This window comes from Danio rerio, chromosome 24 (assembly GCF_049306965.1).
Source record: "Danio rerio strain Tuebingen ecotype United States chromosome 24, GRCz12tu, whole genome shotgun sequence".
Taxonomy (NCBI): Eukaryota; Metazoa; Chordata; class Actinopteri; order Cypriniformes; family Danionidae; genus Danio; species Danio rerio.
In genome coordinates, this window is record NC_133199.1 from 43223200 (window position 1) to 43235155 (window position 11956).

At 37.9% G+C, this 11956-nt stretch overlaps 2 protein-coding genes across 4 annotated transcripts in view; one reads left to right on the plus strand and one right to left on the minus strand.

Annotated features, from left to right (window-relative positions):
* dnah3 (dynein axonemal heavy chain 3) overlaps positions 1-7817 on the plus strand; it is an 84223-nt gene extending 76406 nt beyond the window's left edge. For all 3 annotated transcript variants that reach the window (XM_068217263.2, XM_009297659.4, XM_073941130.1), the window contains 3 exons: positions 425-629; positions 1484-1621; positions 4147-7817. In XM_068217263.2, coding sequence (XP_068073364.1) covers positions 425-629; positions 1484-1621; positions 4147-4500 — 697 coding nt within the window. In that variant the 3' untranslated portion in view covers positions 4501-7817. The remainder of the gene's footprint in view (positions 1-424; positions 630-1483; positions 1622-4146) is intronic.
* On the minus strand, positions 3985-11868 carry lyrm1 (LYR motif containing 1). The gene is given in 5 exon segments (NM_001002506.1): positions 3985-4991; positions 7142-7173; positions 7297-7357; positions 7445-7603; positions 11797-11868. Coding segments are annotated over 4 exon segments (357 nt in total). The 5' UTR covers positions 7595-7603; positions 11797-11868; the 3' UTR covers positions 3985-4877.
* Between the last annotated feature and the right edge of the window lie 88 nt (positions 11869-11956).

Sequence of the window (11956 nt, forward strand, 5' to 3'; positions counted from 1 at the left end):
TATTCAATAATATTAAAATAAACAGGTAAAATATATTTTTCAGTTCTAATTCATTATATTTTAGTCACTAAGTTAAAACCTCAGCAGATATTCTGACTCTGATTGACTGTTTTCACTTTCCTCTCTCGTCTCGGCTCCTGCCATTCATGTTTATTTTCAGCTCTGGGCTCCCGTTTGAACCGCTCCAGCCAATAGCAGAATAGTAACTACAGGGGATGCGGGGCTGAAGATAGTAATGCCTCATCTAGTCAAATTAAGATGAAAAACCAATGCATAAAAGAAATGTCATTTATTTTGTTGTCTGCGATATCACATGTGTAATGAGATATATTTTGCACCCCTGATTCCTGTAGCCTCAAAATTAGAGCTTGCAAAATGCAAAACTAATGTTATTAAAATGAATGCATTTGATATATATTTACAGGCTGTCCAAAGTGGTGCGTAGCAGCTTGCTAAACACCCAGAAGGCACTTCGGGGACAGGTTGTGATGTCATCTGAGCTGGAAAACGTCTTCAACAGTCTTCTTGTTGGTAAAGTGCCAGCCATGTGGGCTGCAAAGTCCTACCCTTCCCTCAAACCCCTCGGCAGCTACGTGTCCGACTTCCTGGCCAGACTGCAGTTTCTACAGGTGAACGAGCATCAGCAGCTGAATACAAATGCATAAGACTAAACAGATGATCAGAGACCTTTAATGTTTGTGACCAGCTGGTGCATGTAGTCTCAGTGTCATTTCAGTAGCATTATCTTGTTCATAATATTGGGGTTATAAAATGAATATAGCAATAATGGTTTATTCTGCAATTAATAATGGCATTAAAGGTCCTGTGAAGTGCTTTGAAATATGCAGTTTTATTCGATGTTCAACGTAATCTCAACCAAAACACGAAGAGAGGGTGGGACATAGTGTGGCTCCTCCTCTTTTTGAAAACAGCCAATAGCATATAGTTTGATCACAGCTCTGCCAGTAATAGTGGTTGAGCTCAAGCGCATCGAATGAAAAGCAAATGAAAAGCAAATGAAAAGCGTCTTGAAGGGGGCGGGGCATGTCAGACACTAGATAGCATTTGATTGGTTATGAGGCAATGTGAATAAAAGCATTGATCCATTTAGGCGGAAGTGACAAACTACAAGCTTTACATGTTTATATCAGTTTTATATCTTCTAAATGCAAATGTCGTCACTGTTTTGGAGCACACTAGCTCATAGATATCTCAAAAACGAACAATACTGACACTAACATCTAAAAAACTTCATTTTATTTTATGGGACCTTTATTAATGTGGCAGAAAGTATGTTTTTAAACATGCAGAGCAACACACTTTTGTCTTTTAGCATGTGTTAGGTGTTGTGAGGACTCTATGTCCGCCTTTACAATATATTATTATTAGTTGTTGTTGACTAACTAGGACAATATTCTTATTTGTGTTGTTTTATTTGTGTTTTCTAATTTTTCGGACATCTTTATGTGTGTGTTGGCTTTAGGACTGGATTGATAACGGCCCTCCGTCAGTGTTCTGGGTGTCAGCATTTTATTTCACTCAGTCGTTCCTTACTGGTGTGTCGCAGAATTTCGCTCGCAAATACACCATTCCCATTGACTACATCGGCTTCGAGTTTGAGGTTTGTGTTCCAGTGAGGAAGTAAATATATTGAAAATGTACAAGATCAGTCTGGATCAGTGTTGCCAACTATTTCCAATGAAAAGTAGCTAAAGCCTGCCTGAAAAATAGCTAAGTGTTACCAGATGACGTCACACACTAATTTGCATATCAGTGACATCATCACGAAGTACCTGACAAGCGTAAGCCGGTCATGTCTCTACTCTCTGAGGCACTGTATATTATATTAAAACATTACATCCAGATGCACAATTAATAGGTTCTTATTAACATATTACTTTACGTGATCTCGGGATAATGACGTCATTGCATAATCACAACTCAAAAATATGTAGTATACAAAATAATTATTGTTTTCTCAAACTGACTGATCATCTTAGCAAAAACATTATTTGAAATATGTCCATTTAGATTTGTTTTAAAAATAGTCGACTATCTGTAAAATACAATATCTTTTTGATATGAATTTTTTTATTTTTAAATATAACACTGATAATGAAGTTACATTCTTTTAAACAATCACAGCTTGTGTACTTACTCTTTTTAGCTTGTGAAATTAACACATTTGTAAAAGTAACAACAATTATAACACTACTGGAATTTATTGATACCTAAATTGCCAACAATTATACATGTTAACATTCATTCATTCATTCATTTTCTTGTCTGCTTAGTCCTTTTATTAATCCAGGGTCGCCACAGCAAAATGAACCGCCAACTTATCCAGCTAGATTTTACGCAGCAGATGCCCTTCCAGCCACAACCCATCTCTAGGAATCATCCACACACACATTCTCACACACACTACGGACAATTTAGCCTACCCAATTCACCTGTACCGCATGTCTTTGGATTGTGGGGGAAACCGGAGCAAACCCACGCGAAGGCAGGGAGAACATGCAAACTCCACACAGAAACACCAACTGAGCCGAGGTTCGAACCAGCAACCTTCTTGCTGTGAGGCGACAGCACTACCTACTGCGCCACTGCCTCGCCGTACATGTTAACAAATATCAGTAAATTAGCAGTTATGAAAAACAATTTGAGCTAGCAATTTACGCTACTGAGTGAAGCCTGCAGCCACTGCTCTTTTGAGTCACCTTTTTAAAATTGCTAATAGTAGCCAAATTAATGTTAAAAATTGCTAAATTTGTTCCAAGGTGCTTTTTAAAAAAAAAGTTGCTAGGGTGGTATGAAACGTTGCTAAATCTAGCAACAAAATTGCTAAGTTGGCCACACTGGTCTGGATTGTAATTTTAAATATATATATATATATATATATATATATATATATATATATATATATATATATATATATATATATATATATATATATATATATATATATAATTTTTTCAAAAGCAAACATAATTGGTGCTATTACACCTAATACTATCATTCAAAAGTTTCATACTTACATTATATACAGTAATAATGTGAAATTTTATTTGAAAGAAAAACAGCAGTTTTCTGTTTGATTTTATTTATTTTAATGTAATTTGTTTCTTTGATTCAAGGCTGAATTTACAGCATTATTATTCCAGTCTTCAATAGGCTTGAGATGATAACTGGTTTCAAGGTTTACCGCGGTTGGAAAAATAGTCAAGGTTTTAAAACCTCCAAAATTTTCTGCTGTACCGTTTCAAGGTATATGCAAGCTTTTATTTTCAGATGTTTTTTTACAACTATTTTATTTAACAAATCTCTTCTGCACCAACACCCAAGCCTGCTCTAGAGTTGAACAGTGCCGTGGCTTATTTATATCCACAGAAAAGAAAGATATCCAAAGATGCCTTTTCAAGATGTAGAGAAATCCTTGTTTTTGAAGCTAATAAACATAGCAGACGTCAATGATTTATTTTAATAATTTAGCCTGACATGTTTACTGTTCCAAATTTTTTTTGCTGTTTTTAAAAACTATATCATTCATTCATTTTCTTGTCGGCTTAGTCCCTTTATTAATCCGGAGTCGCCACAGCGGAATGAACCGCCAACTTATCCAGCAAGTTTTTATGCAGCGGATGCCCTTCCAGCCACAACCCATCTCTGGGAAACATCCACACACACAATTTCATACACTACGGACAATTTAGCCTACCCAATTCACCTGTTCCGCATGTCTTTGGACTGTGGGGGAAACCGGAGCACCCGGAGGAAACCCACGTGAAGGCAGGGAGAACATGCAAACTCCACACAAAAACGCCAACTGAGCCGAGGTTCGAACCAGCGACCTTCTTGCTGTGAGGCGACAGCACTACCTACTGCGCCACTGCCTCGCCCTTAAAAACTATATATATTGTGTTGAATCAGGGGAATACAGTTGGTTTTTATGCAGACATTTAAAAAGTAATCACCATACCATGATACTGTCAAACCCTGATATTTTTATTCAAGGGTATAATAGGGTCAGAATCTTATACTGGTCCATGCTTAGTCATTTCTCAATATAATTTGTATTGAAAACATTTATATTGTTTCATATTGTTTGTGGAAACTACAATTATATTTTTATTGTGGATCTTTTAGGTGTGCAAACAGGAAACTCATATGGAGGAGAAGCCGGAGGACGGAGCTTATATCCGTGGGCTCTTCCTTGAGGGCGCTCGCTGGAATCGAGAGCACATGGTTATCGGTGAGTCTGTTCCTAAAGTTCTCTTCGACTCGCTGCCCATAATCTGGCTGAAGCCCGGAGAGAGCGCCACCTTCCTGCACCAAAACGTTTATGTGTGTCCGGTGTACAAGACCAGCGCCAGACGAGGGACTCTATCCACCACCGGTCACTCCACGAACTATGTGCTGTCCATCGAGCTGCCCTCAGATCAGCCACAGAAGCACTGGGTAAACCGCGGCGTCGCCTGCCTGTGCCAACTAGACAACTGAACACATCCTCACACTACATTTGATGCCAAAACTGAGAGGATACAAAAACTCAACACTGATTGTTGTTGAGTTTAATATAACTTATAATATAACTTATAATATAACTTATAGCTTAAAGTGGTCAGGTTTAAGTATTTGCAATTTAACATTATAAGAGTGTAAACTTATAAAGTGTAACGAAAGATGGATACTAGATGCAGACATGTATACAATAAGAATAAATACACCATTTACATAGCTCATATTAACATTCATCACACTTTACACCGGCAGTTTTCCTTGCACTATGATCTGACAGACTTCATAATGTTCCCTGATGCTTTTTAATATGAAGTTACACACACTTTAAGATAAGTACGGTGAAGTGTGTGTGTGTGTCAGGTCTCATCTTGAGACTGTAGGTACACTGGTTTGGCTTGTTTCCTCAGTCTCTGCTGAGCTCGCAGTTTTCTGCCTTTCTGAGTGGCCAGACCCATCGGAGGAAGATACGTCTGGAGAGAAAAGATGAGATATTTCACAGACTTTCAGGAAAATCACCAGGAAGATCATGAGTCAGAATTCTCCCCAAGTCCTATTTCATGAGTGCACACTTAGATGTTTATGTTTGACAAATGTTAGGAGGTTTGGCATGCTGTCCCGGGAGAGAACCCTGAGCCCAGGGCTCCCGCCTGGTCCATAGAGCATGTGAGGGGAGTAGGAGATCAGGTGGTTCTCGAGAGCTCCCCGTGGTAAAGGAGGAGAAGGGTGGATCGGGGGTTTCTTCGGAAAACGAAGATAAGGGAGTAAATCTAGCTAGGCTACTCATAGTGAGTTTGGATTAATCTGATTGGCTAACTAATGAATGTAGATGGGTGGCCAGCTGCAGTCAATCATATCACGTGCTCCTCTCGCAATTAGTTTGTGAAACTTCACCTAAATCTACTTGTGCATGACTAAATGCACTGAGCTGCTGCTCAACTGATGATTTAGATAATTGCATTAAAGGGATACTTCACTCAAAACAAACTTTTTTGAGAAAACTCAACAATACCCTGTGGGCAGATTGACTTGTTCATTATATTGGTTTTTGCCCCATTGGCTTCCATTATAATCACATTTTTAATTGCAAAGCCATGACAGCATATACTCATGCATTCTTGATTATCAGTTGCAGTGAAAAAAATAGCTTAGTTTCCTGGTTTATATGGAAGATTTTGTGTGTGTGTCTGTGTTAGAGCAGAGACCTTTGCGCACTTATCATGATATGTCTTAGAAAATCTAAATAAGCAGCTAGAAGAAGTGTTATGATTAGGTCCTGCTGCTACCAACGATTTAATTAAAAATTCCTAAATGACAACCTGCACAATCGCGCCAAGAATCTCTGAATTATCCACTCTTGCAGTTTGACAAACATGTAAATGCAGTTGTTAGATTGGTGGCAAAAGTTAAACCATTTCTGTCTACAAAAGATTTAGAAATCGTAACACGCTTTAATCTCCTCTCAGTTAGACTACTGCAACTCTTTGTACATTGGTCTACCTCAGTCAACACTCTCTCGGTTAAAGTTAGTCCAGAATGCATTAATAACAGGAACTAAGAAAAGAGATCACATCTCCCCTGTCCTCGCCTCTTTGCACTGGCTTCCTATAAAATTCAGAGTTGATTTTAAAATCCTTCTTTTCACTTATAAAGCATTGCACAATTCTGCCCCGGCCTATGTCAGTGAACTTATTAGGCCATATTCAGCTTGTAGACCGTTAAGATCCCATGACCAGTTTCTTTTGTCTGTCCCTCGGTCTCGCTGCAAATCAAAAGGTGATCGAGCTTTCTGTGTTGCAGCCCCAAGGCTATGGAACAGTCTCCCTCTGAATATCAGGATTTCTCCTTCATTGGATGCTTTTAAATCTAATTTAAAGACTTATTTTTACTCTCTTGCCTTTGAGTGACGCATGCCTGTTATTTCTTATTTGTATTTTAATATGACTTTTTTACATATATCATTCACTCATTCATTTTCTTGTCGGCTTAGTCCCTTTATTAATCCGGGGTCGCCACAACGGAACGAACCGCCAACTTATCCAGCACGTTTTCACGCAGCGGATGCCCTTCCAGCTGCAACCCATCTCTGGGAAATGTTTTACATATATATTTCCTTATATTTTTTTAATACCAGTTTTTCATTTTATTGTAAAGCACTTTGGATCAACTACGGTTGTGTAAAATTGTGCTCTATAAATAAAGTTTGCCTTGCCTTGCCTGTTTTACTCCACTGAACTCCTTTTAAAAGCCAGAAATGTTTACAGGCCTATCTAAAGGGTTAATTAATGCTACAAACTGATGATCAACAGTAAAAATGACAAATGTCACCTCTTCCCAACATGGAAAACCAGCAACAATCAAGAATGCCTGATTATACGCTGTCAAGGCTTTGCAATCAAAAAATGTGCTTGTAATGGAAGTCAATGGGGCAAAAACAGCCCCCAACATAACCAAAGGGGAGTCAATTTGAACAATACACAAAGGTTAAACAAATGAAAGTAACTCATAAAGATTTAGAAACACTTGAGGCTGCTTAAATAGAGAGTAAATGTTCATGTTAGGGGTGAATATCTCTTTAACAAGCAGTGTTATTATACACAACGTCTTATACAGAGACACTTACTGGTCTGGGGTAGGGGTTCCTATAATGCAGACCTGGCATGAGAAACAAACAAAAAAACTTTACTGATCATCCTCCTATTTGAAAACACCAAATCTGACATGTACTTCCAACTAAACAAAACTCAAAAGTGAACCACTGATATGTGAGATACACACCAATTTCTATCCGAGCTTCACACTCTTCAATGCATCTCTGGATTGATTCTGGGTCTGTTATCTATAAAGGGGTGGAGGAGAGATAAGAACACATGTGATAGAAAAGAGATCTATGACAGCTCACAGGATGATATGAAGTCAGTCGCACCTGCTGGTTCTGTCTGAAAAGGGTTCGAGCCTCCTGCGTGATGTATTTCTTCTCAGTGTCAGTGTCCTTTGGTATTGAAGACTGAGCCTTCCAGCTGCGTGCAATGCGGAGAACCCGCCGATACAGAGACAGCACATTTGCACGAGACATCTGGACCCTCTGTGAACATCAGCACAATAAATAACACATGTTAGAGGAGCTGACTAAATGTGTCATTTCATATTTGATTAGTGATAAGTTCTTTTTTGTTTTGTTTTGTTCTGTTTTGAGCTCACTAGAACTTCAAAATGACGCTTCAAATTATTCCCTAATAAAAATTCCACATTTTGATAATTACTTTAAATTATTGCTTAATTGAAATTAAAATGCTAAATATAAGTACTTTAACCGCTTCATCATAATTATTATTTCGACATACTCACCGGCCACTTTATTAGGTACACCTGTCCAACTGCTCATTAATGCAAATTTCTAATCAGCCAATCACATGGCTGCAATTCAATGCATTTAGGCATGTAGACATGGTCAAGACGATCTGCTGCAGTTCAAACTGAGCATCACAAGAAGAGGCCACACTTGTCAGCTAAGAACAGGAGACTGAGGCTACAATTCACACAGGCTCACTAAAACTGGACAATAGAAGATTGGAGAAACGTTGCCTGCTCTGATGAGTCTCCATTTCTGCTGCAACATTCGGATTGTCGGGTCAGAATTAGGCATCAACAGCATGAAAGCATGGATCCATCCTGCCTTGTATCAGCGGTTCAGGCTGGTGGTGGTGGTATAATGGTGTGGGGGAGATTTTCTTGCCACATTAGTACCAATTGAGCATCATGACAACGCCACAGCCTACCTGAGTATTGCTGCTGACCATGTCCATCCCTTTATGAGCACAGTGTACTCATCTTCTGATTAAGGCAGTTCTGAAGGCAAAAGGGGGTCCAACCCGGTACTAGTAAGTTGTACCTAATAAAGTGGCCAGTGAGTGTATACTGAACCCTAAACTTAAAGGGACAGTTCAGACAAAAAATGAAGTGTTATTATTTATTTATCTGTTAATAAATATATTTATTATTATCTGTTGTGATCTTAACTCTTAATGGTCACTTTTTTTTTCTTTTTTACATTTTCTGTCTCACCCTATAACTTGTATGCACTATTATGACTTGCACTACAGATTCACCTGATGATTAGAGTCGTCAGTTAGCTGCTGTGTATATGATCATTTTTATATTATTTATCTATTTACTTATTGATTAGGGTTATTCTGTAAAAACTCTTAATTATTCTGTGTACACCAGTACATTTGAATGACAATAAAGTTTGTCAAAGTCAAATGATTCAGTCATCCTGATTGGACATGTTGGGAGAAAATACAGACATCATCTTCTCTAGTATTTTCTTTTCTTTGAATGTAAGTGGTTGCCATGTACAAACATTCTTCAAAATATCTTTATTTGTGTTCCACTGATAAATGAAAATAAAGGTTTGAGTAAAGTATTTTTTAAAAGTGAATTAAGGCTTTGAACACAGTCAAACACTAAAGGCAAGTTAAAATTAGTGTTGGTATATTATTTTGATTCATTCGATCACGAATGTGATGAGGTTTAGGACCATTATCAAATTGTAAAGATGTTACGTCTATAATTAAATGTGTTGCTCTGGCCATTGGCAGGTAGTGGTGTAAAGTAACTAATTACAAATACTCAAATTACTGTAATTAATTACTTTTTCTCAGGAATTGTAAATACTAAGTAGTTTTAATAATGTGTACTTTTACTTTCCCTTGAGTACATGTTTAGTGCAGTATCTTTACTTTTACTCCACTACTGTCCTTCAACCTGCATCACTGCTTTATTATTTCCTGTCTATGCGGATTCGAAAAATCAGTCCTGTGATTCCCGTCCAATCCAATCACACAGAAGGTAAATCACATCATACTGAACCACCTCAAGGCATGGGCGATTTATAATTGCAGCAAACTGTTTGAAAGCATTAAAAGTGTCCAAGAAGATGTCCAAAATCTTTACACACATTGGCTTAGAGACTGTTCAGATGCATGTCACTGATGGGAAGATGACGGATGTTTACTTTAAGATGACTGAAATGGCCTTAAACACCCAGCAGACACAATGCGTCAACTTGATGTCAGATTGATGTTGTACCCCATCGTCATGGAGACGTTGCATTTTGTCATCAAAATCACATTGACATCAGAACCTAACTTCGGGCTGACATCAATGTCTAACAGCCAACCTAAAATCAACCAAATATCAACGTCTACTGATGCTACAGCTTGATGTTGCATGGATGTTACCACTATGACGTCTATCAGATGTTGGATTTTGGTTGTCATAACTGACGAATAAATGTCAGAGTTTGACGTCAATATAATGTTGGTTTAAGATGTTGACTCAACGTTGGATTTTGGTCACTTTCTAACACAACCTAAAACCAATCACATATCAACGTCATCTGATGTCATTATTGGACATTAAAATAACATTGTCCTTAGACGCTGGCTAGACATTGAATTTTGGTTATTTGACATCACAACTTAAATCTAACCTAATATTGACGTCTTATGACGGTGTGTGCCTGCTGGACAATAACTGAACGCACTACAGAATGTTACGTTTACACACACAACCACAAACGACATGTAAACACATCAGCTTTTCCCAGTGTAATGCTCACTACTCTTGAGTACTTTTAAAAGGGCTACTTTTTTATTCATACTTTGAGTTAAACTTTGACAAATTTTTACAACAGATACTTTTACTCGCACTACATTTTTAGGCAAGTAATGGTCCTTTAACTTGAGTATGATTCTTCAGTACTCTTTCTATGGAGTCAATCTAGGGCCATATATACTTGCAACATAAACGAAAGTTTTGCTAACAAAATTAAGTATTTAGCAAAAATTGTGAAAAATTATGCAAATCTCAAAAAAAATTACAAAGGAAAAAATGAGCTCTTGGAAAATAAAAAAAGAATTTTGCAAAAAAAAAAAATACATTTGCGTTTTTTTATGTATATTAAAATAATTATTATTAGCAAAAATATTTGTTTTTCAGTATTGCCTTTACAAGACCTCTCAAGTCAGTTGAAAGGCTCATTTTGATTTGCGGGTTTTAGTCTTTGACGATTTAAACAGCCCCCCAAACAGCGTATAAAATACTTAATACAACGATTGATCATCATGGCTGATTTCCTTCATAGGAGGCATGTCTGGGCATGCTGTACACACCCCAGTTCCAGTGTCTCCGCCCCCTTTTCAAATCAGGGCCAGAAAGTGAAATGCAGATAAAAAGAGAAGGGTATAAATGGAGGTCGGTGCCAGCTCCAAGTGGGTGGGCCTTAGAGCTCCAAGTGGGCTGTGCAAACCTTATTTAGTTGTATTTAGAGTTCAATATTGTGCTTTATGAATGTGTACACCTAACCCTAAACCCAACCTCACAGTAACCTGATGTGTTTTATTAAGATCTACTTCACCTACACCACTTAAACCCAACCTACTTGTGGTTTAAGTCCCTCCCACTTGGAGGTCACCCAACCTACTTGCGGGGTAATCCCTCCCACTTGGAGGTCTTCGGGCTACAGCAATACCTACTTGTTCATAGGAGGCATGTCTGGGCATGCTGTACACGCCCCAGTTCCAGTGTCTCCGCCCCCTTTTGAAATCAGGGCCAGAAAGTGAAATGCAGATAAAAATGTGAAGTGCAATTAAAAAAAAAACAGTATTGCAAACTCACGGTTGACTGAAAAGCAAATCAAAATGAGCATTGTACACATTGCAATTGACTTGAGAGGTTTTGTAAAGGCAATACTGGAAAACAAATATTTAGCAAATATATGTATAATTTATCCCAATTATAAAATGTTCTTTGCACTACTTGATTTTTATTTACAGTTCTTTATTCTTGTTTGCAAAATTCCTTTTTATTTCTCAAAACTCAATATAGCATTTTTTTTTGACATTTGCATTATTTTTCTATTTTATTTTTTGTTTGCAAAACTTTCCTTCATGTTGCAGGTATATATGACCCTAGATTGACTCCATATCTTTCCACTACTGCTGGCAGGTGTCAGAATGTTACTTTAACCATAACTATAGCTAATTATCATCATAATCATGTTCAAATCTTCATCTAGCATTAACTACAAAACAAAAACAGACACCAACAGTGACCTGAAGCGCGTGACAGGGTTTGCGTGACCTCTATAATAATGTTGGATACGCTGTCAATGAGCGATTTGCACTTATCGCATGAATATCTGGCAAGCATTATAATTAAACAGCCTTTTGTTTTCTACATAATAATTCTAGCTGAACTCTAAATGAGCGTTACCTATGTGCGTTCACATCAGCTTATGCGAGCATCTCCGCACTTCCGTACTCCGCCGTCCACGTGCTTGCAAATGATGACGTCCTCAAACTGCGGAGGTTTTTCGTTTCAAACCAGTCCGCGACGCTCCCGGTGTTGCGCAATCGCAAAAAATCTGCGAGGT